The sequence below is a fragment of the Schistocerca gregaria genome, chromosome 4, assembly GCF_023897955.1.
Source record: "Schistocerca gregaria isolate iqSchGreg1 chromosome 4, iqSchGreg1.2, whole genome shotgun sequence".
NCBI lineage: Eukaryota > Metazoa > Arthropoda > Insecta > Orthoptera > Acrididae > Schistocerca > Schistocerca gregaria.
In genome coordinates this window covers 198,089,761-198,117,540 of record NC_064923.1, presented here as the reverse complement: position 1 = coordinate 198,117,540, position 27,780 = coordinate 198,089,761, and the positions used below count along the sequence as shown (strand labels likewise).

Sequence of the window (27,780 nt, the reverse complement as noted above, 5' to 3'; positions counted from 1 at the left end):
GTCATCATCGCAAGAAGGTGCCGTAAAACTGTCCGATCTCCCACGTGCTGACCGGCCGAACACAGCTGTGATTCCTGCAATGTCGAAAAGTTCGGACACTCTCACGAATGAAAGATGCACCCTGCAGGAAGCAGCCCGTGGATGATGGGGAGGTTATTGATGGCGCAATACGTTGGCTTCGACGTCGACCACTGGAGTGGTACTGTCCAGCCATACAGGCCCTCCCAATAACGTGGGGTAAGGCCATCGCATTGAACAGAGGCTATGTTGAAAAACAGGGTTTTGTAGCCAAAAGAATGGAGATAATATGGCGTATCGGAATCCTCAATAAAACCAACCTGCTTTAAGAAAAAATTATTGCATTATTTACTGTACGCCCCTCGTATAATTATTTTACCTGATGCTGATGTGATGTAGTGTGAATGTCCAGTATGAATTATACATTTAATTAATTACAATACTTCAGAATGCAAAGCATCAAACTGTTGTGGAAAGCACGAAGACTTCCTTCCAAATGATTTCCCTGAAAATTTGCCTGATGAGGATAGCAACATGATCCTTTTAAAAATAAATCTGCTCCTTCATAATTTAGAAAAGTCTGTTTTTTTTCTCATCGATGTACATAAAACTGCAGAAGAAATAAAGGTAACTGCATATTGTAACACAATGAAGGTGAAGACTACAATAAGAACTCTACACACAAAATGGACTAATTACCTTCAAACATAAAACTGACAGGTAAATCTGGAAAAATTGATAGTACAAATCTCTTACAACACATTGTTGCTGGAAATAATGGAGAATACGTGTCCAGCGCTTTTTTTATATAAAACTTATATATACAGACATGTATAGACATTATCACAGAACAACACAATACAAACAGGCATATTTTTATGTCATTTTAAAATGTTTATTACAATTAAACGAACACAGAACAAGAAATCATAAACAGTTCAACATTCTCAAACACCTACCAGTGATTAATGGAAACATAATGTTAGTTGTTACAAATTTGTGAACAAAATTCAAAAAAGGGGAAATTGAGCAATCAATTAGCATTCGTTGTTTAATGTACAGCAATATTAAGAAAAAATACACGACTATGGCATGGAATGGACATGATTTCGACAAAATTGATAGTTGCTCAGTTAAGACTAACATAAAAAAATATCAGATCTTAAATGAAAAATACATTGGAATTGTAATACAAATTACACATAGTGAATATGACAAACAACAGTAATACAATTTAAAAACTACATATGTGCACACACATGCTGGAAGGGCAGTATTTCATTACGAACATCAGGCAAAATTTCAAAAATTTTATATGGCTAATAAGTGCCACTACAACTACAACTTCGAAAGAACAAAATTTGTAATACTAAAAGGAAAACTCATATAGTAATACAAAATCAATGTAATAAATTTAAACGGGATGCTATTTTAGTATGTACGGGAACTTATCGAGGTGATTGTAATGTTTAAAGTGAAGAGTTAGTTTGTTATGGGTGACGGGCCATCGGCCGAGAATTCCTCTAGGGTCGACTACTCGCATTGACTGCATGCAAATGACTACCCCGAGAATCAGGGAAGTAGCTAACGTGAGAGGATGTGGGGTTTGGTGACAGCATACCATAACCACTCAATTACAAAATATTGTTTTCTCTCATCGCTTATTTTTTCATCTCAACTCCCACAGTAATTAATTATAACAGTTGTGACATAATGCTCTCATATGATCCCATATCAGAAACGTCTCGTTGGAAGAAACATTTTATCACTGGGATATGGTCTTTACGTAATACTGTTAACAGTCTCTTTCTTCTTTTTATTCAGATCTGCACTTGACAATGTAATTTAAATTACAAAACCGATCATGCGTTTTGTATGGGATTAACAACAACAACTGCAGCGCTTTTTATTCAAGATCCATGTGAAAAGTCTTGTACGTGTGACATGTCCTTACACGAACGCTCACTGAGTGTAGTAATGCTTGAGTAACATGAAGATACCGGCCCGGTTAGCCGTGCGGCCTAACGCACTGCTTTCCGGGTGGGAAAGCACACTGGTCCCCAGCACGAATCCGCCCGGCGGACTGGTGTCGAGGTCCGGTGTGCCGGCCAGTCTTTGGATGGTTTTTAGGCGGTTTTCCATCTTCCTCAGCGAATGCAGCCTGGTTCCCCTTATTCCACCTCAGTTACACTATGTCGGCGATTGCCGCACAAACACTTTTTCCACGTACGCGTACACCGTCATTACTCAACCACACAAACATTGGGGTTACACTCGTCTGGTGTGAGACATTCGCGAGGGGGTGGGGGGAGGGGACGAACCGCACAATAACCCTGGGTGCCATGTGGGGGCGGCGGAGGGGTGAGTGGACTGCTGTAGCCTGTTGTGGGGTTGTGTACCACTGAGGCTACGGCGAGGACGAAGCCTCTCCATCGTTTCTAGGTCCCCATTTTTATACAACATAATACAACACGAAGACGCTGAACTGAAACGAAAGACATGTGTAAGGAAAAGTTATGGCTGCATAAAAGTTATGAGGTACCACTTCGAACAATTGTGAATTTCGCATTTTGTATAAATTTTAGACACAAATGTAGTGTGGAAATGTTTCTACGTGGATTTTTTCATCAGAAAGAGCAGAGGAACAATAAACGTGAAATTTTTTTCATTTTCAGCTCGTTCGGTTCCGGTCCAATGTCTCAGTTTTGTACACCTGCCTTTCTTCTCCTTTTCTGAAAGTTTGTTCCGTCATCACGGAAATGCCCTGTGTTGCGAAATTGATCAAGGTGTCATATTATTTTGTGCCTGTTATTTAATGAGAACTGATTTCACTGTTTCATATTAATATCATAGATTAAATATTAGAGATTCAATCCATTAGAAGCATGCATAATCGGAATTTAAATCCGTGTTTTGCAAAGGACCCTGTGACTGTAAAATTATTTATCTGAAGAACCAGGTATTGAAATATCGGCCGTATGGCCGTTATTAAATGGAAGTAATTGAGCTTTACGCCAGGTCACTAACTAAAAATCGTGCGACATACGTGCATGTCGTCTTATTCTTTTGTTTTGTATTCAATTGTAACAATGAATCTATATTAGACGAGCGCAAAGCTACTAGGTATATCGTGAAAATAGCATTAATCACACATACTTTTATCGTTGTTAACATCATTTAGATATAAAAGTCAAATGTAGGAGCAGCCTTGGAGTTAAAGATTCAACAGACGAATGTCACGACGACATGCATGCATATCAGATGATTTTTAGGTCTTGACATGTGCTAAAGCACAATTATTTCAACTTGACAATGGTCACACGGCAGAAATTTCAATAGTGAGTTGTTCAGACGATAAATTCCACCGTTAAAAGTGACCATGGCGCCTTTTACAAAATTTTACACGACTACGAACACTACCTCCGAGACGTTACATTCGTATGTCATTTTATATTTAACCGTTTATCGATGACGACAAATGTACGGTGTGACGTCACATGTGGTTCGGAATCGTCCACCCGAGCGAGTTCCATTGTAGGATGAGAATGTAACAGACTACAGCCACGAGACTATTCCCGACGAAATAAATTACATATTTCCCATCCTTCTTTTGGATCCGCAATTTAGACCGGTACTGGCTATGTAAGAACTACCTATATATGTTGAGTGTTAGGTTTTAACTTGCAGATTACTGGTACTTATTATTACTTTTAATATGCAATATAATATTAATTTTTAATAGCAAATGCGTGTACATGTTACTAAATTTCGTTCCTGTAAGGTCACACTATTTCGTTTTACTATTAACCGACAGTGTATAAACACAAGAAGATACTTTAATATAAGTATGACCGAAAAATAGGTTGTCATAAAATGAATTTTCAAAAGATGGAAGAAACTGAGACTTTGAAAGGCTGTGTTACATTTAATAAGTACCTCTTCACAATCACGGAATATACTAAAATATTTGTTTCACTCGCAGTGTGGCAAACTTCCATCGGTCCCTCATATGACGGTTCTTGTAGCGAGGTCAGCTTAACGTTGGTTCGTCGTATGGCCTAGTGCCTAAAAAACTAAAGGGTTAACAATATCGTTTAAGAATGATGCGCTTCAGATCTGCTAAAAGTTTACGCGTCAATTTCGTCGTTCTCTTCGTAGATACACTGGACACCCACGTTGCATTCATATAGACACCGGTGTGGCCACGTATCGATGACTAGTAGTACGTTATTTCCGGGGCTAAGCGAAGCGTCCACCTGGTTTTGCGCCACCAACCGGTAGTTCGGATCCAGTTTGCCCAAACTCAGTCCCAGGTCCAGCAACTGTTGTAGCGTTTGCATCATCGTAGTCGTCACGTTGTCCGTCGTAAAGTCACCCATCAGAGTCACACCAAGGTTGCAACGCTTTGCCCAGGATAGGTAGTTATTGGTGGTGTCCCAGCCGCGACCCTCGTAGACATTGCCCTCCACGTCTATGAGAAAGTTGTACGTGATGTCCGGCTGTAACCACTTTGCACGGTGTTCATCGCGGTATATGCGCAACAGGACGAAGCACTCGTCTTTGCCTCTACAAACCTTATCCGCGGTGTGCCCGATGATCACATACGGCGTGGGGTGTCTCAGGGTTCTCCGATAATCTGGCGGCACGGAACTCCACTCCGACCTGCGTATAATTGGTCGCCCATCCGGCAGAATAAACTCTGCATCTGCAACAGAAAAAAAGTCCTCTTTCTTGCCTTACAACTCGCTGTCTCTTCTAAAAGTAGTATCTCTAAATCAGTAACTGAGTGAGCTGCTGTGTGATGAGACTCTAAATTTTATTTCATTCACTCCGATTAGCCAAAACATTACCACCACTACCGGCCGTGAGATTGAAAGTCTGCTGACGGCCTTGTGGGCGCGTGACGCAGTAGAGCAAGTGCAAGGTGGGTCAAAAAGGACTTTGCAATTCTGAAATGATATAGAAGTTCATTGAGATTCTTACAGAATTGGTAGACATGTCATTTGGTAGCAAATAACATCAATTTTGATTCACGTAGTGCATCAGTGCCCGTTTCTGCCACCAGGAGCGCCAGCATAGTGCACAGTTAAATGGCTACTTTCACTTGCGCAGTGTGTGCTCGCTCTGTGTTTTGGTTTCAAGAAATGAACACAGCAACAACTGTTCAGAGTAAATTTCGTTCCAGATATGCTAAAGAACTTCCAAGCATTCCTATAATTTACACTTGGCACAAAAACTTTGTTGAGACAGGTTTTGCACAAGTTATTCCCGATTTGCTGCAAAGAGCGTTGGAAGAAATTTATTACCAGTGGGATGTTTGTCGCATCACAAATGATAGTCACATCGAACCAAAACGACATTTGACACATGGGTGTGAAACTTGAGGTTGTTTACTACAAAATGGTACAAATGGCTCTGAGCACTATGGGACTTAACTTCTGAGGTCATCAGTCCCCTAGAACTTAGAACTACTTAAACCTAACTAACCTAAGGACATTACACACATCGATGCCCGAGGCAGGATTCGAACCTGCGACCGTAGCGGTCGCGCGGTTCCAGACTGTAGCGCCTAGAACCGCTCGGCCACCCTGGCCGGCACAAAATGACACATTTACCGATTCTGTTAGTTAGCTCAACAAATTTCTACATCATTCCAAAGTTGTAAAGTCCTTTTTGACCCACCATGTATAAGAAGCAGTCAAATGGCAACAAGAGAGATGGGAAAAAAGTAAGCAAACGGTTTATTATTTTTTTAAAGTAACCGCCATAAATGTTAATTAATTTATCTCACTGTAACATAAGATGGTCAATGCCTTCATGGAAAAATGTTTGTGATTGCCTACGAAATCGTAGTTGTATCCAGGCGTCCACGTCTTCATCTGAAGCAAATCGGCGGTCACGAAACTTCTGCAGTGCAGTCGAAACAACAGGCACGCCACCTCTGGAAAAGTCATGATGAATTTTATCTTTCACTGCAAGGGCCCACTGCGCATTTACTTCCTGCAATACGGCGCCAAAATTAATGCACAGCGGTACATGGACACTTTGCAAAAATTGAAGTGCACCATGAAGTCCAAATACCTAGGAATGTTGGGGGACGGCACCATTCTGTTGCAGATTGGGAAGCTTTTACACATACTCCGTACGGTCCCGATGTCTCCCCATGCGATTACCATGTTTTTGGGACGTCGTGCCTATTAATTTGCTTCGGACGAAGATGCGCACGCCTACGTACCAAGGTTCAATGGTTCAGGTGGCTCTGAGCACTATGGGACTTAACATCTGAGGTCATCAGTCCCCTAGAACTCAGAACTACTAAAACCTAACTAACCTAAGGACATCACACGGTCGCGCGGTTCCAGACTGAAGCGCCTAGAACCGCTCAGCCACACTGGCCGGCAGTGAAATCAATGTTCTGTAGTGTAATGAAGTATCACATGTTAACCGAAATGTTCATTTCCGTACAAATTTTGGCATGACTTGGGTTAATTTTCTTACTTAAATTACGTATTTCTCATCTTTAAATATTTCTAAACATGTTTGATGCCAAAAATTACGTATATCAATCCATGACATAATATCAGTCTTCTTCTATGAAAATCAGTAATCACAATTGTCACCTTAAATAATCTAAAAACAAATTTACCGTTAATACAATATTGTTGTGCTTAAGTTTTAATGTAAACATTATTTCTATCTACGTTTATAATTTTTCTAGTTTTACGATCGAAAATGAAATCGATTTTATAAAATAGCAGGATGCTACTATTTTTCATATTGTCAAAATCTGCAACAGTTATTATTAGCAATTAAAGTTATAAGGCAGAAGAATCAGCAATGATTGAGGCGGTGAGGCTCCAGAAGGCAATGGCAACTTCTGTATTAAAGGCAGGACATTTGGCCCGTAATTGAAATAGTGTCATGATGATCTCTCCACTGGCAAAAGATTCCCTAACAGTCCCCCGTTCGGATCTCAGGGAGGCGACTGCCGAGGGGAAAGTGACCATGACAAAAAGATTGAATAACCAACGAAAGAATAACTTTCTACGTGGCAGGGCATGGGATGTCAGACGTTTGAACGTGATAGAGAATCTAGAAAATCTGAAAAGGAAATGCTTAAGGCTTAGTCTAGAAATAGTGGGGGTCAGTGAAGTGAAGTGGAAAGAAGACAAGGATTTCTGGTCAGATGAGTACAGGGTAATACGAACAGTGGTAGAAAATGGTATAACGGGAGTATGATTTGTTACGAATAGGAAGGTAGGGCAGAGAGTGAGTTACTGTAAACAGTAAAGTGGTAGGGTTGTTGTCATCAGAATCGACGGCAAACTAACATCTACAGCGTAAGTTCGAGTATATATGCCGACTTCGAAAGCCGAAGATGAAGAGACGAGGAAAGTATATGAGAGTATTTAACAGATAATTCAGTACGCAGAGGGAGATGAAAAACCTAAGTCATGGGGACTGATATATGGTTATAGGGGGAGCAGTAGAAGAAAGGATTACGGAATAATATCGGCTTGGTACTAGAAATGAGGGGGGGGGGAGAAAGATTAATCGATTTCTGCAATAAATTTCAGCTAATAATAGCGAATATTCTGGTAAAACTCACAAGAGTAGGAGGTATTGTTGGAAGGGGCCAGGAGATATGGGAAGATTTCACTTAGATAACGTCATGGTCAACAGCGCATCAACCGGAGGAGGGTGGGCTGAAGGGTGGAATAGGCAGTCACCCACCCCCTCCCATCAAACTCTGGGAGGGGGGGGGGGGGGGGTGGGAGCGGGTGGGATACGGTTTCTGGCCTCCTCCTGCTCCTCCAAATTCACTTGGCGTTTTATTTGATCTATAGGCAGAGCCAGTAAATAAACTATGCTGCTGTCAAGAAGTATAGGATCATTATTTTTGTTGGTAGCGATTTTTGCTTTTGAAGGCATCTTATAACACCTTTGAAGTGGTCGGCACGAAAATAGGGCATCAAGATCATCTCGCCGTCTTACAGCATTGCCAGTTTTCTTCATAGTGATAATTTCAAATGTTTGTAAAAATTCCAAAAAATATTAGGCAACTCTATTTTTAGTCTAGAATTTGAAGAAATACTTTCCAAAAAAAGTTCTCAGTAGCTGCTAGGAAAAAAATGAAAACTAATGTTACAAAAATTTTTGAAGGAAAGTAATTTTTTACTTTAACCTGTGGTAGTAACAGAATCACTAACATTATTGGACTGAAAAAAATACGAACATCTTCAAAGTTTACAGATGCATATGCTGTGTCTTTTATTTCGGAAACATAAAAGTATTCTGAGATAAAAAAATAAAATATTATAAGAGATGTGAAGCTGTGCCGAGTGCGTAGCGAAAACTTTAGTCGCTTATGAATTTTCGTTGTGTAGGACTGCGAAGAAACTTCCCGCGAGAAAGTTGTTAAGAAAACGACAAAATTATTTTTGGTAACATTTTAGACATCATTACTGTATCGTAAAAAAATGTTCAAATGTGTATGAAATCTTATGGGACTTAAATGCTAAGGTCATCAGTCCCTGAGCTTACACATTACTTAACCTAAATTATCCTAAGGACAGACACACACACCCATACCCGAGGGAGGACTCGAACCTCCGCCGGGACCAGCCCCACAGTCAGTGACTGCAGCGCCTTAGACAGCTTTTTTATTTTAGAGTTTTGTTCGGACGGGTCGCTTTAATACGACCGAGAATATTCCCTACTTCCCGCAAATATTTTACTGGCTGCTAATACATATCCTTCGGCATTGCATCAATCACTCCCAATGCCAATACACGCTACGAAAAAGTAATTGTAGTTATTTTGAATCCAATATTTTCATTGAAGTCGAGCAAAATATTTGTTCGAAAGGTTTTGTGAAACCCAAGTTTTATCTAAATTTGCCGTAAGCCTATTATTGTCAGCACGCAATACGTGTTTGGTACACAAAAACCTCGTTCTTACTACTGCAATGTCCCTATCTTGTGTTACAAACTTCGTCCACCATTACAGTTTCTGAATTAAAAACCAAGTGAGCGGAGAAGACAGTCCACTGAAGTGACTGGCCAGAATAATCAATTTTATCGCGGACATTACGCTATATTTCTTTAGCCATCGGAAACTATCCTCTGTCATACTGAAGTAATACATTCTAGCTTTTTGTGAAAGTCGTCAGATATCATATATTTCTATGCTCTTCTCAGAGAATCAGAACAGGTCTTGGTACTGTTCTGATTTTACTGCACTGTTTATATATACAGTCGATACAGAAGCACCACAACGTTTTGTCATTTTATGAACTGCATTACCCTTACTACGAAATAGCCTGTAAATCCTTCTACGAAAAAAAGGAGCTGAATTTCGAATGTACAAGTAAGCCGAACGCAGTAAGATTAATCCCAATGTAAAGACATTCGATACAGATTTTTTGGAAAACTGTTGTTAATTAATGCGGAATTGACAATCTTATTTTAATTGACAGTTACTGTCGAGTAAACTAATCGCCACCACTTGTGATAAATTTATCAGACGTCTACTGTAAGGGGAAACATTCGCAGTATGTCCTCTATAACTGAAATGAATTGACAAACATTTAAATCAAGTGAGTTTTTTATATATACAGCACTTACCTAAACTGGTTTCGTTTCTTCAGATTCACTGTCGCTTGTTTGAACCAGATGTATCATCACAGATCCCGCTACGGTGTCTTTTAAACCCTGGTTCAAGAAATCAGTTTCTTGCAATGCTTCTGCGTGTTTTACGCACCTTTCTCAGTCCTGCTGAGTACCATTGTTAAGAGCTTCGTATGTTAGCTTCTCGACATCAGCATGTTTGAAACTAGTATTTATTTTCGCTACTTCTCGCTTTACTTGGGCCCATATCAATTCAGTGGGATTATACTGGCAGTAATACGGTGGTAGACGTACCACTTGCTGTCCCATTTCGTTTGCCAGTTGATCTAATTCGTGATTCTTTTTGGCACCTACAATTTCTTCCTTACACAAGAGTTCAGCTTTCGTTTCATAGACTGAAAATGAAACATTCTTTTTCTTTAGCCACTCCATAATATCTGCCTTGCGCCAATTTGAACGTGGCAGCTTTTCTATCTCAACGGAGAGGTAGCTGGTGTTATCCATCTTGATAACTGACCTTATTTTCAGTGCAGACAACAGTCGAATAAACCAATACTTAAGAAATTCTACATTCATTCCTGAACGGTAATCGGGTTGGCAAGAACTTGTCCCACCACGGAAAACAAGCTTCGCCTCTGGTATGAAGCCTGTGGTTAATGAACCAGCGTGGGCGAAGATTAATCGGCCACCTCTACCAGTAAGCACTTTCACACCGCCGATTCCTTTGGAGTCGTGCTATATATAGTTATTAGTGTGGTTCTGTGAAACCCAAGTTTTCATCCAAGTGCATTACAGGCCTGGTGTCTTCAACCAGAAGGAAGTGCACTGTGCACAAAACTTCGCTCTTGCTGCTGCAATGTCTCTGCGTTCCATTAAGAATTTCCGTCGGTCATTACACATCTTGAATCGGAAACCAAGGGAGTGGAGAAGACGAAGAACTGAGGTCTCTGAGCCCGAGTAATTAATTTTTTCACGGAGGTCAGCCTGTCTCTTTTTAGCCGTTGGATACTCTCCTCTGTTGTAATATCCACGTACAGTTCTACGCACGAGCTCTTTCTTAAAATCGTCAAAGTCGGTTGATTTCCGTTCGCGTTTGAATCTCCTTCTTGGAGAATCGAAACACTCATTCATATCTGTAGATTCTTCCAATGACACACTAATATGGCCTACAGTTGACTTGTGGACACCACATGCTTTAGCAGTAAGTTTATGAATTTGCGCGAAAATTAAGTTATTCCTCGCTTCTTCATTGTCGGGAAATCAGTAAAACACTTAAGTACATTGGATATCATAATTTTCGGTTGTTTACGAATGTCTTTCCGTCCTTTACGCACAATGATCGGAGGAGAACTACAAGCAGGCCGTTGCTCCTGCATTATTGTTCACCACTGAACACACGTGAAAGCACATTTCTAAAGACAGTAAGACACTCAGATTAGACGTCAACAATCGATATAGCACGGTAACACAGAGTATTCAGCTGGTCTGACCAACCGCACCGCTGACGGTACCTACATGACAACAAAGACGAAAGACGGGCGAATCACAGCCCGCAGACAACGCCACCTAGCTGTAGGCGGCGTTGCCGCAGCCCCTGCTGGAGGCAGGCAGCAGCCGTGACCTTGAGGACTTTACTTTCGTGCCGGCCACACTAATACGAGGGCCACGCCAAAAGAAATGCACACTGTTTTTCTAAAAATACAGTTTTCATTCTGCGTGTGTGAATATTTTACAGTTCCTAGATACATCCTTCTCGCTTGTTTTCAAACTTAGTTCAATCTGTTCCCGTGAGTGTCGTCATCACAGCATGTCTTCAAGATGGCTGCTACACTTGACGTTCATCAGAAACAACGTGCTGTCGTAGAAGTCCTGTGCTGTGAAAATGAGACAGTGGGAAACATCCACAAGAGGTTGAAAAAGGTGTATGCAGATAGTGCTGTCGATCGCAGTACCGTTAGTTGGTGAGCAAGCAGGTTACGTCATGGAAGCGGGCACGGCAATATTGAGAATTGCACACAATCCAGACAATGTGCAGAGAGTTAACGAATTGGTGACTCCTGACAGACGCATCACAGTGAACGAATTGTCACACTAGGTTGGGATAGGGGAAGTAGGTGTTTGTAGAATACTGAAAGTGTTGGCGTTAAAAAAGGTTTGTGCAAGGTGGGTTCCCAGGATGTTAACAGTGGCTCACAAAGAAACAAGAAAAACGGTATGCAGCGAACTTTTGGAACAGTACAAGAAAGGTGGAAATTAATTTCTTGGAAGAATTGTGACAGGTGATGAAACATGGCTCCATCATTTTTCACCAGAGGCGAAGAGGCAATCAATGGAGTGGCATCAAGCAAATTCACCCAAGGAAAAAAATTCAAAATCACACCTTCTGCTGCAAAAGTTATGGCTACAGTGTTTTTCGATTCCGAAGGACTCTTACTTTGGGACATCATGCCAAGTGGAACCACCATAAATTCTGATGCATATGTGACAACAATGAAGAAACTTCATCCTCAAATGAGTTGTGTTCGACCAAACCGGCAAAAGCAGGACGTTTTGCTGTTGCATGACAATGCACGGCCACATGTCAGTCAAAGAACCATGGAATCGATCACAAAACTTGGATGTACAACACTGAAACACCTGCCTTGTATACCTGACCTAGCTGCATGTGACTATCATCTCTTTGGGACACTGAAAGACTCTCTTCGTGGAACAAGGTTTGAAGATGATGACTCCCTTGTGCACGCTTCCAAACAGTGGCGCCAACATGTTGGTCCAGAATTTTACTGTGCGGGTATACAGGCGCTGGTTCCAAGATGGTGTAAGGCAATTGAGAGGGATGGAAATTATGTGGAGAAATGAAAATATTGTTCCTAAAGGATGTATCTACACACTGTAAATCTTTCGAACAAGTAGAATAAAAGATGGATTTAAAAAAAATGGTGCATTTCTTTTGGAGTGACCTGTGTACATTCTGCTTCTCCCTTCGTCCCATTTTTAAGTCTATGACTCCTCTATATGCATATATAGCAAATTCTGCAGGGCACTTTCGAACAGTACTTGTGACTGACCGAGGCCTCAGGGTCGGCTGTGGTGTACAGGCGAGCTACAGAGTCGCCACTACGCCAGCTTTGCGGCAGGAGCAGAAATCTTGACTGTAAAAAATTAGGTTTGCTGTCCCTTTACGTTGTTAACAGTTATCCACTGCACCTGCGTAATAATATACTGTTCAAAACAAGGATTGCCACCCCCTCATTACTTACTGTTCGGTTCCCCTTGATGTTAGTTCACACGTTTGCAGATCTGCAAGTGGTGCAAAAAACTTTTTTTGATTGGTTTAGTCTTGCGGTCAGGCGGGAACAAGCCACTTGCAGTCCTATCGAAAGACAAACACCGGCCAACAATACCCAAACAGCAGTCGGTACGTCGAACCTGGCTCGCCGCTACGACCATGTCTGCCGCACTCTACGAACAATCCAATATTTAAGAAAATAAAAACGACATGATAACCCAAAAATGAAGAGGTGCAGTATTCTAACACTCCCCTCTCTTATCTCCCTTCACGACCACCATGACTTCACGCCGTAGCTACATCGCTATGGATTGTTGCTCTGGTGACGAACGTGGAACGTGTACAGCGTAGCCAGTGGTGTTTCTCCAGTTTTCTACACAGAGATAAAGACACACACATTTGATTTGCAGTTTCGAGGCGATACGAATGACCCTTTGTGGTGAAAGGTATGTAATTATTTTAACTCAAATCGACTGTTCTCAATAGTTTATTGAAGAACGTAAAAGTAATTACACTCCCACACTTCCCAGTAAGACTTTTATGGGAAGGAGGGGGGGAGGGGAGCTATGGCGTACTCGAAAGTACTTGCAAAGGATATCAGTTATTTTCGATACAGCGGAAATGCTTTCCAGTTCTAGGCGGCAGCAAATCTCGATGCAAAGCGATAAACAGTGCCTGGATCTACGTTTGAATACTGAGAAATCGCTTGACTATCCTACCACTGCAACAGATCAAGTAGAGGTTCAGTCAACAAAGGTGTCGATAATCACTGTGCAATAATGTAAGTTGAACTCGTACTGAAAGGCGCAGACTACTTATTATAACATCGTATAGAGAACTAAGATGGGATAACTCTTGAAAGGTGCAAAAAAAAAAACAAAAAAAAAACGGAACAAAAAAGACTAGTATTTGACGCATTCGTTTCAGCTACGTGTGGTACTGCATGAAAATCTCTCCGTAACCCATTGGCAGCTTGTCCTGAAATTAGATATCATAACAGTGAACCCAGATCATCCTTTCATTTCACAGCAAGAGAAGGTCCACTTTTATTGCAGGATCAGAAAAATGAGGCGCATGTTCCGAAAAATTACTATATAGCAAGTTGTCATGAAGACCATAGTTCATGACACGCACTACATTCACATTTCACTATAAAATTTTAATTAATTTGACTATTTACAAATATCCCCCATTTATGTCTCCTAGGACTACATAATACATTCATGATTTGACACACGCTGCTTTGTTTAGGGGCAACATTTCTCATAGTCAACCCTGCGATAGTTGTTAAGTAATGCACTCCATCAGTCGTGGCAATTATTGCTTAGATAATGTCTTTGGCGATAAAAACAGCCCTCAGTTTACTAAGGCATTATAGATAATTTTATCGTGAAGTCTAATACGCACTGATTCATCACCAGACTCATTATCTCAATTCGTTATCTCTGGCCCATAGAGCCGGTATTATTGTTGCGGACTGACTATGGAAAACTCTTTCTCGCTCTGCAATACAAAAGAACCGAAGCGGAAAGCGAATTTTCATTCATTTGTGTCATTGTTTTATATAACTGCGGCAAAGGCCCCGAGTTCGAGTCTCGGTCCGGCACACAGTTTTAATCTGCCAGGAAGTTTCAAAATCAGCGCACACTCCGCTGCAGAGTGAAAATTTCATTCTGGGAAGCTATATCCTTTTATGAAATTAGTTTGTTTGGAACACGTTGTACTATTTGCACACAAAACTTCAGAAAATACTGTTTTTGGATTTTCGTGGGGTTTTTCTTTTCGCTATGCAACGTTTCTCAAGTGATTTCATAAAAAAAAGATATATTATAGCCGAACATTCGTGCTAGGCAGTGAAGTGTCTCCCTTTCCGTTATTAGTCGCAATTTTTACCAAGTTTATAAATGGAGTACCATAACACATTGGACGTAGTTTGAAGATTTTGAAGTGAAGAATGTCACTGGCTATGTCACGTTTTGTGCACTTTAGTTCATGTATTGCAGTGTACCAACTGAAGCTAACGTACCAAATGATTTTTTTTTTTTTTTGTAGTCGTAGGAAAGCTGTATCTTGCCAGTGACGAGTAAATGGATTGTAGGTGTTGGTTTTACGCCGCACATAAGTTTCTGCACGCCTTGCAGAGTGCAGCGTAACAAGTCACTACACATAAACGGTTCAAGATACTGAAACAAGGTATTCAACAAATAACAGTACGCAAAGAGATGAGTAGTTCTTTGTACGATACATACTGAGATGTTTTTATCTGTCATAACGAGGAAGTATATTAATGCCATTCGTAAGCTTATGAAAGGAAAAGTACAATGCTACAATGCAAGTCAATGTTGTCGCAAAAACAGCAGCAAGTAAAAATATACAGTCGCTGTGGGCAAGAACATTTAACATACTGTGAATGCAGCCACTGAGAAAAGCATTCGTACACAGAAAATGAGATTTAAGTTTTCTGTACTTCATACCAGTTTCATCACAAATGTTACATGTAACAGGACAAACATTGTTCAGTTTACTTAAATTGATTTAACAACTAAAAGTTGAATGCCAAATAACACAAAAAACAGTGCCTTACACCCCAGTTCATCTTCGAACACATTATCTTTATAGCTGAAAATATTTTATTTGCCATGTGAGTTTCCTTCTAATAAATCATCAGTCGCAATCGATTTGGCATGCACTGTGGAAGTTTGTTATGTCTGATGTTAATGTTGTTCCATTTACACTGCAGTACTGCTTTAAGGTCTGATTTTCACCCTCTTTTAGAATGTTCAATAATGTTTACAGTGATTCCTCTTACTTGCAATACATACAATCAGTGAGCTAAAACGTCATTTTTAAATTTCAGTATGTAACTTTTCGTTCCCTTTTCATGTGTACATAGTTTCATTGGTCATCGCTGATATTAATATGTGATTATTGCTATTTTAGGCGTGGTACTGCACAATGTCACAAAGACTATTAAGGAATTTTTTGGAGGCGGTAGTAGCACAAAAAAATCTCAGATCGTTTGTATTAGCGTTACCCATGGCAGTGGCCAGTCTCAGTCTGATAGTAGTAAAACTACTTCAAGATACTTACAAGAAAGCACACACATTGACACTGGTAAGACAACTCTTTTATGGTCAAGTATGAGTGTTTCTTCTTATGCTTGTGGTATTATACTATGTGCTCACCGTTAACATACTTTGCTTGTTGAAAGCTTTTTTTATGTTAGTGTGATGTGTGCGAGATGCGAGGTGTGATTGGCAAGTTTTAAGAATGGGTTTGTAGTTCTACAGTAGTGGTACTTACATGCTACTGTGATGCATCTCCTTCAAAATAGTCCCGTTCTCACTGAACACACCGACTCCAAGGTGTTTCTATTTTTGGAAACATTCCTGGAATTTTTTTTTCCTGAAGTGTGTTAAAGACGTTCTCCGTATTTGCCTGGATAATACAATCGAGTCAAATCGCTTCCCTTTCAATGAAAATTTCAGTTTAGAAAACAGGTAGAAGTTCACAGTGGCCAAGTCAGGGGAATATTGCGGTTGTGGAAGTACAGTAATTTTGAATTTGGTCAAAAATTCAACGATGAAGAAGGCACAATGAGCCGGAGCATTGCCATAGTGTATCACCCAATTCCTGTATTTCTACATTACAGGTCTTGTCTTCCGCACCTTTTCATGCAAACGCTCAAGGGCACATTTGTAGTATTCCTGGTTAATTGTCTGCCCTCCAGGGGTAAAGGGGTAAATTCATGATGCACAATACCGGTAGAATCGAAAAAAATCACCAACATTGTCTTTACCTTCGACCAGCTTTGTTGTGCTTTTTTCGGTCATAGCGAACCTGCAGTTCTGCGAAAACTGCACTTCGGTTTCAGGATCACATCCATACACCCACGATTCGTCACCTGTAATTACCCTATTTAACAAATCTGGGTCATTTTTAGTACGATTAACCAGTTCTTGGCATGCTTCAAGTCGGTATTGTCTCTGGCCACTTGACAACACTTTTGGAATGAATTTTGCGGACGCTCGACGCATGTTCAGACCTTCAGTTAAAATTGACTGAACTGCATAGAAACTTAAGTTAAGTTCATCAGCCATCTCCCTAACTGTAAGTCTACGATCAGAGCGCACTAAGTCGCGAACTTTCACAACATTTTCATTCGTTTTTGAGGTGGAAGGACGGCCAGACTGTGGTTCATCTTCAAATGATTTGCAGCCATTGCCATTTTTAAATCTGTTGAATCACACAAAAACGTTTGACTGGCTCATGCAAGTCTCCAAAAGCTGTTTTAATAGTTCATAAGGCACAGAAGCTGATTTCCCAGTTTTAAAACAAAATTTCACACAAACTCGTTGCTCCGTTTTTATGTCCATTTTCACACAGACAGAAACTGGCAACAAGCTCTAACAGACCTGCTCTCATCCTGCTCCCACAACGAACTGAATAAGTGAAACGCAGTTTCCTGTCAGAGGGCATTCAAGGACAAGGCAATGACTCATTCCCCACCCTTGGTGTACCTGCCCACCAAACCAGTAAGCAGTAGCGGAACCATTCTTAAAACTTTGCAGTCACACCTCGTGAGTCATGTTGCACGTTTTTATGCTTAACGATTTCAGATAGACGCCATAGACATGAAAGTTGTAGCATAGGACTGTCAAAGCATACAGACACACCATTCTCACGTGAAAACACAATGGGCTCTACTGCAAGTATGCCTGTTTTTGAAACAAAATTTCACCCACTACAGAAGCATAGCTTTCCACGAAAGAATGGAAGATCTTGTAAATCGGAAAGGTTTGTGGCTTATCCGTGGCTATATTAGGAAGAAAAGAGTGGCAGTATTTTCTGCTATGATTGCATTCGGTCCATCTGGTCAGTGAACAATAGAAGACCACAGAAAGAGACGACTTTTCTTAAATAAGGTTTCGGTAACAGAAAAAATACTATGGAAATGTTAAAGATACATGAGAAGAATCTTTTTCATCGAGTCTCTCACAATTTCTTCAGCATCGTGAAAATAGCACACCTGTGATTGCCTAGTCGCGCAACACCTGCTGACCGATCAGGTGAAAGCTAGAATCGCCTTACTTGTAATTATCAGTTCACTCAGGTTCCTGGGTCGAAGCGGAAATACATTGAGAGATCATTAAACAGTTTCTGGGAACCTCATGACATTTCTCAAGCCGCGCGGAGTGGCTGGAGGTTCGGGGCGGCCCCTCCCGCCGGAGGTTCGAGGACTCCCTCAGACATGGGAGTGTGTGTAATGTTGTTAGTATAAGTTTAAATGGTGTGTATGTATCGGGACCAATGATCACAGCAGTTTGGTCCCTTAGGAATTCACACACATTTGAACATTTGAACACTTGAACACTTCTCGACGAGATGAAGAATGCTGTACCAGAACTGGCGGTATGGCTGAAATGTCGTGACGCTTGATTGGCGCCAGCGATATAAAACGAAGTGTTGGAAATTATGGCTCAAATGATCCAGGGAGAAATTGTGCCACAAATAAAAAATTCTCCAGTTTACGGAATTATGGCATATTCAACGACGGACATGTCTGCCCAGGAGCAGTTCACTCTTTGTGTACGTTGTGTTGACCCTGAGACGCTCGAAACAAAAGAATTTTTTCCGAGTTTATACAGTCCGCCGGACTCCAAGGCGCAAACGCCGGCAACAATGAATCCCTGTAAGACTATAACTAGAAATAGTTTCTACGTGCCCACTGTTTCGGTGGTGCAGCTAATATATCCACACAGAACAAAGGTGTGAAGCAAATTCTTCTTCAAGACCAGCCAAAGAGTTGTTACACCCACTGCAGCAATTATTGCTTGGATCTGGCACGACAGAAAGTTTCAAGAAGCTGTGACCCAATGTGCAATGTACTTGTAACTCTGAAAGACGTCTCAAACATGCTTCTAGAGCCCACAAAAAGGAAAAACGAGTATTCAGATGTTGTGCTGCCATATGGTGTCCACGAGACGAATCCAGACCCAAAACCTCAATGACTGATTCCAACATGTCCCACCCAATGGGCTGAAAGAGTATAATCTTTGACACTTATTGGCGGGTCCAGAAAACGGTGACCGAAATATTCAATTTATTGAGCTCAGTTTTCGGGGCTATGCAAAGCAGCTAGAAAAGTCTGAAAGTACCTTTTATGTAACAATAGCAACTGCAGTGTTTTGACTGTGTGAGGAACTGGCCAGATCACTACAGAATCTAAAATTTAATGCAGTCAGAGTGAAACATTCTGTAGAGGTTCTAAAAATAGCTCTTGCACATCTTAGAATTACGGAAGCATTTGACATGCTTTTAGAGAAATTCAAAGATTATTCTAAAAAGCAAAATTTAGAGGATTGAAATATTTCACCGTCAAGGAAAATACCAGCGAAATTTAAAAAGACAGAAACACCGTCTGTTCCCAAAGAATTGTCTCAAGAACGAAAATTTAGGAAAGATTTGATTGAAATTCCTGATCTCCTTCTGAATGAGATTGATCGAAGGTTCAGCCAAGAGGATATAAAGCGACTATCCCATCTTGAAAAAATACTTCTTACCTCCTCCCAAACCCATGCCTCCATCTACACGACATTCGGAAGAATTGCTTGGAGTACACACAGCAGACATTTTGTTTGAAACGCCTGATCTCCTTCTGAATGAGATTGATAGAACGTCCAACCAACAGGATCTAAATCGACTATCCCAAATTGTTCAAATGGCTCTGAACACTATTGGACTTAACTGCTATGGTCATCAGTCCCCTAGAACTTAGAACTACTTAAACCTAACCAACCTTAGGACAACGCATCCTCCATATACACGACGTTCGGAAGAATTGCTTGGAGTACATAGAACAGGCTTTATTCGCAGCTCTAAATACTACGAGCCATTGTGACTGGTATACAACTATGTAATGTATCCTCTACTAGAAGGAAACTTATTTTTGAATCTGGTAGGGTTAAAGTGCTCTTTCAGGAAGTTATTCAGATCATCATTCTGATTCTGGCAGTGCCAGTATCGTCAGCATCCCCTGAGATGTCACTCAGCGCCTTCAAACGACTTAAAACTTGCCTCTGATCAACACTGACTCAGTCGAGACTCACCCATCTACTCTTTCTCCACGTTCTTCAAGAAACGGCTGGAAAATTTAATCTTCTGGATGTCATAAAAGAATTTTTTCCAGAACTTTCAAAGGAAAATTACATTTGGAAATTGCACGTAATTTTTTTTACTCTAAATAAAAAAGAAATAAATGGTTTCTTCAAATCACGTTTTTCTTTTTTTTCGTTAAGATGTGATGCAGTGTTTGTAAAACAGTAATAATAACAAAAGGTTTCTCTCTGGACGATTGACATTGCAGTCTACAGTAAATGTGAGATCCTTTTCGTGAATGGTCTCAAAACAAAGTAGAAACACTGTCTTACCAAATAAACGAAGTTTTTTAAAAAATTACAACAATGGAATTGTTTTCAAGAACACGACATATAAAGTAGAGTCCATATTAGTATTAATGAGCTGTTGCTCTCTGTAGAGAAACGTAGCGCTGATTACCTAAGACACCTCCCCACACTATCTGTATGCATGTATTCTTATCGGTTTTGCTGAAAGACGCAATCAGTAAATGGGTTTATATTAGAATATAAGGCGTGCCGAGGAGCAGATAAAGACCCAGACCAAAATCTAGGTTCTAGGCGCGCAGTCCGGAACCGTGAGACTGCTATGGTCTCAGGTTCGAATCCTGCCTCGGGCATGGCTGTGTGTGATGTCCTTAGGTTAGTTAGGTTTAAGTAGTTTTAAGTTCTAGGGGGCTGATGACCACAGCCGTTGACTCCCATAGTGCTCAGAACCATTTGAACCATTTTTGAACAAAAATCTAGTAGTGATGGAGAATAGGCTGAAGTATAAGAAATTAGTCAGGAAGAATCAGTGCGCAAAGAAGTGGGTTACGGAAGTACTAATGAATGAAGAGATACGCTTGAAGTTCTCTGAGGCTAAAGATATGGATAGCTCAATGGGCAGTTCAGCTGAAGAGCAATGAGCATCTCTAAAAAGGGTAGTCATAGAAGTTGGAAAGAAAACCGTTGATACTAAGGAAGTAACTACAAAAAATCATGGGTGACAGAAGAAATACTTCAGTTGGTAGATGAAAGACGAAAGTAAAAAAATCAGGGAAATTCAGGAATACAAAAATACAAATCATTTAGGAATGAAAAAGATACGAACCGCAGGGAAGCAAGGCGAAATGGCTGTATGAAAAATTCGGAGCAAATGAAAACGAAATGATTGTGGGAAGGCCCAACTTAGCATATAGGAAAGAGAAAACAGTCTTCGCTGAAACTAACAGCAAGGACGGTAACATTAGAAGTGGAATGGGAATGCCACTATTAAATGCAGAGGAGACAACGAAGAGGTGGAAGGAACACGTTGAAGGCCTTTACAAGGGCGGTAGTGTGATAGAAGAGGAAGCAGGAGTCGCTATAGAAGAGATAGGGGATCCAATATTAGAAACAGGATATAAAAGAGCTTTGGAAGACTTAAGATCAAAAAAGGCAGAAGGGATAGATAACACCCCATCAGAATTTTTAAGAGCATACGGACTATCAGACCAATTGTGTGATTGGATTGAGGAGTTCCTAGATAACAGAACGCAGCATGTCATTCTCAATGGAGAGAAGTCTTCTGAAGTAAGAGTGATTTCAGGTGTGCCGCAGGGGAGTGTCATAGGACCGTTGCTATTCACAATAGACATAAATGACCTGGTGGATGATATCGGAAGTTCAGTGACGCTTTTTGCAGATGGTGCTGTGGTGTATCAAGAGGTTGTAACAATGGAAAATTGTACTGAAATGCGCAGGATCTGCAGAGAATTGACGCATGGTGCAGGGAATGTCAATTGAATCTCAATGCAGACAAGTGTAATGTGCTGTGAATACATAGAAAGATAGATCCCTTATCATTTAGCTACAAAATAGCAGGTCAGCAACTGGAAGCAGTTAATTCCATAAATTATCTGGGAGTACGCATTAGGAGTGATTTAAAATGGAATGATCATATAAAGTTGATCTTCGGTAAAACAGATGCCAGACTCAGATTAACTGGAAGAATCCTAAGGAAATGCAATCCGAAAACAAAGGAAGTAGGTTACAGTAGGCTTGTTCGCCCACTGCTCGACTACTGCTCAGCAGTGTGGGATCCGTACCAGATAGGGCTGATAGAAGAGATAGAGAAGATCCAACGGAGAGCAGCGCGCTTCGTTACAGGATCATTTAGTAATCGCGAAAGCGTTACGGAGATGATAGATAAACTTCAGTGGAAGACTCTGCAGGAGAGACGCTCAGTAGCTCGGTACGGGCTTTTGTTACAGTTTCGAGAACATACCTTCACTGAAGAGTCAAGAAGTATATTGCTGCCTCCTACGTATATCTCGCGAAGAGACCATGATGATAAAATCAGAGAGATTAGAGCCCACACAGAAGCATACCGACAATCCTTCTTTCCACGAACAATACGAGACTGGAATAGAAGGGAGAACCGATAGAGGTACTCAGGGTACCCCCCGCCACACACCGTCAGGATGCTTGCGGAGTATGGATGTAGATGTAGCTGTAGATGTAGATTGGGGGAAGTGGCAACAAAACGACTATTCACGTTGGTGTGCAGACTGTATGAGTCCGGCGATGTACCATCTGACATTCGGAAAAATATCATGCTCGCAATTCCGTAGAATGCAAGAGCCAACAAGTGCGACAATTATCTCACAATCAGCTTAACAGCTCATGTATCGAAGTTGCTGACAAGAGTAATATACAGGAGAATGAAAAAGAAAACCGAGGATGTGTTAGATGAAGATTAGTTTGGCTTTAGGAAAGGTAAGAAAACAGAGAGGCAACTCTGACGTTGCGGTTGACAATGGAAGCAAGACTAAAGCAAAATCTAAATACGTTCATTGGATTCGTCAACCTGAGAAAACGTTCGACAATGTAAAATGGTGCAAGATGTTCGAAATCCCGACAAAAAATAGGGGTATTTTATAGGGAAAGAACCAAGAGGGAATAATAAGAGTGGAAGAAGAAGTAGGAAGTTCTCGGATTAAAAAAGGATAAAAGACAGGGATATAGTGTCTCGCCTCTACGTACATCTAGTAAACAATGACGGAAAAAGAAGGGTTCAACAGTAGAATTGAAATTCAACGTGTAAGTATATCAGCGATAAAATTCGCTGATGATATTGCTGTCCTCAGTGAAAGTGAAGAAGAATTACAGGGACTGCCGAATGAAATGAATAGTCTAATGAGTGCAGAATAGTGGACTGAGAGTAAATCGTAGAAAGACGAAAATAATGGGAAGTAGCAGAAATGAGAAATGTGAGAAACTAACATCAAGATTGGTGATCACGAAATAGATGAAATGAAGCAATTTCGTTACTTAATCACCACAATAACCCATGACCGAGAGAGCAATGATGACATAAAAGGCAGTCTAACACTGGCAAAAAAGGCATTCCTGGCCAATAAAAGTCTATTAGTATCACACATAGACCTTAATTTGAAGAAATTTTTGAGAACTTAAATTTGATGCCGCACTGCATGGTAGTGAAATATGGGCTGTGGGAAAACTGGAAAAGAAGAGACTCGAAACATTTACGATATGCCGCTACAGAAGAATATTGAAAATTAGATGGACTTATAGGGTAAGGAATGAGGAGGTTCTCCGCAGTATCGGTAAAGATAGAAATATATGGAAAACAATGACAAGAAGAAGGGACAGGATGGTGGGACATCAGATAAGACACCAGATACTAACTTCCATTGTACTAGAGGGAGCTGTAGAGGGTGAAAACTGTAGAGGAAGACAGGGACTGGAATACATCCAGCAAATAACTGACAACGTAGGTTGCAAGTGCTACTCCGAGATGAGAATGGCACAGGAAAGAAAATCGTGGCAGACTGCATCAAATAAGTCAGAAGACTGATGACTGAAAAAAAGGCTACAAATCTTTACTTACATAGTTATTTTCAGAAAACAATATGTAAATTAAATCTGAAAAAGATTTCAATGAAGACATTCATGTTAATGATAATTTTCACTGTATCCTGTTCTAGAAGGTACTGGAAGCTGTGTTCGTAACGCCTATAGAACTTTTGGACCCAAGCACATCAGACAGCTTCACAGTTGCTATAGAATAGGTAGCGTTAAGATGGAGCGAGAGAGTGGGTTTAGCATCTATTTAGTTTGCTCCATGCTGTTCTCTGATCGATTATGTTATTCGTATGGTTCAATATTTGAAAAGTGTCAAATATGTTATGGTAAATTATGTTTCAGCAACATGCAAGTGAAAGAAGAAAATGGTTAAAATCAACACAATGTTTAAGCGATTTTAAACGACCCTGGACAAAATCTTTTCAATAGGTTATACAAGAACAAAGAAACCAGCCCTCACTTTGAAAGGTAAGTACTATTTATCTGCAAAGATAAAGCATTTGCTCTTACAGTATATTTTAACGTAGTGTAAACTATGGAATAGTTTTTACAACATAATAATTGTGCTTCATAATATATGCAAACATAAGTAGAACGGATTTGCATTATAGTGGACAACTGCAAATATATTTCCATGTCTGTCTCATTGTGGGATAAATGTATTAACAGTTATATAGCTTGCTTTGGAAATAATAAACAGTCTACTTATGGGTGACATCATCTCAAATTATACAATCAAGTGTTAATGTGTCACACCACTATTGCAAAGTTTACTGAAAAGAATCTCTGTTGAAGTTCCACATGAATCCTCTACAAAACTTCACTATTAAGATTTTCTGATGAATTGTTAAAACGCTACAGACATCTCTAAATGAGAGTATTTGTGAAAAATCGTAACGAAATGGAAAATTGAGAGATACTTTGTTTCCAATTCTGTGAGACATTGATACATTCACACCTCTGAGCTTTACTTTTTTTTGTAACTTTTTGCAAATTTCAAATTATATTTTCAAAATATGAATATTCCCAGGATGTTAACTGTCTTCAGAAATGATAAAGTGTCAGCTATGACATTAATGCATGAAATTCTTAAATGCTGGCCGTTGTGGATGAGTGGTTCTAGGCGCTTCAGTCTGGAACAACGTTGCTGCTACGGTCACAGGTTCGAATCCTGTTTCGGGTATGGATGTGTGTGATGTCCTTAGGTTAGTTGGGCTTAAGTAGTTCTAAGTTCTAGGGGACTGATGACCGCACACGTTAAGTCCCATAGTGCTCAGAACAATTTGAACCATTTTGAATTCTTAAACTGTCAAAATATTTGTACATAAAGATGAAAGAATGAAATTTTTTGACTACTTAGATATTATTTTCTCCAAAATCCCATCCTAAATGTTCTATAATTTCGTGGTACATCAGCTGGTCACTGTACTTACAGAATGTACAATCAGAGTGGGCAATACTTATCTGGGCAAAATATGACAAATGTTTTAAGTAGACCTAGCTCTATTCTCAAGGTCAAAAACTTGTAGACACTTAAATATTTAAATTGATCGCTGATTTTAAGTAAATGTCGTGCAAAAATGGTGTTTCTGAATCTATACAATTACTGTACAACATTGTAATTGCGTGGGAAAACAATTCATAATTTTGAAACTTCCTGGCAGATTAAAACTGTGTGCCCAACCGAGACTCGAACTCGGAGTTCGAGTCTCGGTCGGGCACACAGTTTTAATTTGCCAGGAAGTTTCATATCAACGCACACTCCGCTGCAGAGTGAAAATCTCATTCTGGAAACATTCCCCGGGCTGTGGCTAAGCCATGTCTCCGCAATATCCTTTCTTTCAGGAGTGCTAGTTCTGCAAGTTTCGCAGGAGAGCTTCTGTAAAGTTTGGAAGGTAGGAGACGAGGTACTGGCAGAAGTAAAGATGTGAGTAGTGGGCGTGAGTCGTGCTTCGGTAGCTCAGTTGGTAGAGCACTTGCCCGCGAAAGGCGAAGGTCCCGAGTTCGAGTCTCGGTCGGGCACACAGTTTTAATCTGCCAGGAAGTTTCATATCAGCGCACACTCCGCTGCAGAGTGAAAATCTCATTCTGGAATTCATAATTTTGTTTGAAAGCATTTTATAACAAAAATGAGATGTAGAACATTTATACCCATTTCTCTTTTTATGATATTATTCACAAATTATTATTCTCTTCTTTCATGATTTTACTTCTTCGTAACTTTCCATGAATTAAAATTTCCTACAATGTTACAATGAACACTGCACTGTTGAAATGAGTTCATTTACCTCTTTTAATCTGCTTCTCACTGAATTTGAATAGGAGAGCTGAATTTGCTCATGGACAAGAATGACCCAACAAGAGAAGTACTTGAGAAATAGGAACTGCGCACGGACCTTTTGATAATGGCCATTTGAAAGTATTAGCAGGACCTTGAGGTGTTATAAAGGAAACGGGTATATCTTGCAGCTCATGACAGACATTTACTATCTGTCTCACCCATTACTGACTGTTGTACACACAACAAATGAAGTGGCTCACTACAAGTCTTCTAATGTATACTGTGATCTCTGCATTTCGCACATAGTAACAGGCTGCACTTTGTGGAGAAACGTTCTTGCAATGTATGTGTCGCTGTAGGATGTAACCCATTAGTGACTTGATTGAATTCCTACCACAGGCATCATAGCAAACCACTCTCCTCTGATTTTTAAATGGAATTCCCTTTTGTTGCTAATGTTATGTGTGTACAGATCCAATAGCATCTGTTATAACATCATCAGCTTCATGTTGGAGATTAAATTTTTTTGCAAGAAGTTTACAGAAACGTCTTACCCCATCACACGTACTTTTTGCATGACCTGTTGCTGATAATATCGATTTTTTGTCGTAATTCCTGTACTAAAGCTGACAAAGCTGAAAGCGGTTTTTAAAATGAGATGCTGCATCATCAGTCACATACACATGTTTAGGAAATGCAGGTTCTCTAGACGTTATGTCCTTAATTGTCATGCTGACAGCGTAGAATATATGTGTACTATCATGAATTAGGTCATCACTGACAATAGTAAAACAGTGTGATGTTTCAAGGAAGTGAGCAACATATGTGAATTTGATATCTGTGATGTGTGCCAGTGCTAACTTTTAATTTCGTTCTGCAAAGCAACAGGCAATTTCTCAGCAAATTCGAAATGAAGAAGTAATGTGTTAGTATTCATGGATGTGGCTATTTTACTTCTGCTATGGCATGTCTCTGAATCCTCCAGATATGATGGTGGGCTAATCGTTTCATGACCCAATGCCTAACCTCCATAATAAACTTCTTCAGCACTAGTATCTTCTTCACTAACTCTCTTCCAGCCCACAATGCATAGGTTATTTCATTGTCAGCACCAGGACACATTGCTCTCTCCTGCAACCAACATTTATCTTGCAGCTCTTGATATATACAGAAAAACATCAGGTCCATTTCTATTTACGTCTTTCCTGTGACACTGCTATAGCGAAACAAACAAGTTTCAAATTAGTGCAGTAAATATACTTCCTTCACTGTTGCAACTTTTTCCGATTTTGCTCATAGGGAGTAGAATTTTGTGAGACCAGTTTTTAAATTCGGGTACTCCTTTTTTTCCATTAGGAGATATATCCGCCACCGTAGCGTAGCGGTAGCGTTACCGCCTACCACGCAGGGGGGCCCAGGTTCGATTCCTGTCAGGGGACTCGTGTGTCTATAATTACTTTCGTCATCATTAATTTGCAAGTCGCCGAAGTGGCGTCAACCAAAAAGGACTTGCAACACGGCGGCCAACAATGACATACGATCATTTCCATTAACAGATATGCTTCTCTTATTGATCTT

The 27,780-nt window shown here is 40.3% G+C and overlaps 1 protein-coding gene across 1 annotated transcript in view; it reads right to left on the bottom strand.

Moving 5' to 3' along the window:
- Positions 1-433: 433 nt before the first annotated feature.
- LOC126267216 (peptidoglycan recognition protein 1-like) overlaps positions 434-27,780 on the bottom strand; it is a 99,906-nt gene continuing 72,559 nt past the window's right edge. The window contains exon 3 of the mRNA XM_049972189.1: positions 434-4,723. Coding sequence (XP_049828146.1) covers positions 4,146-4,723 — 578 coding nt within the window. The 3' untranslated portion in view covers positions 434-4,145. The remainder of the gene's footprint in view (positions 4,724-27,780) is intronic.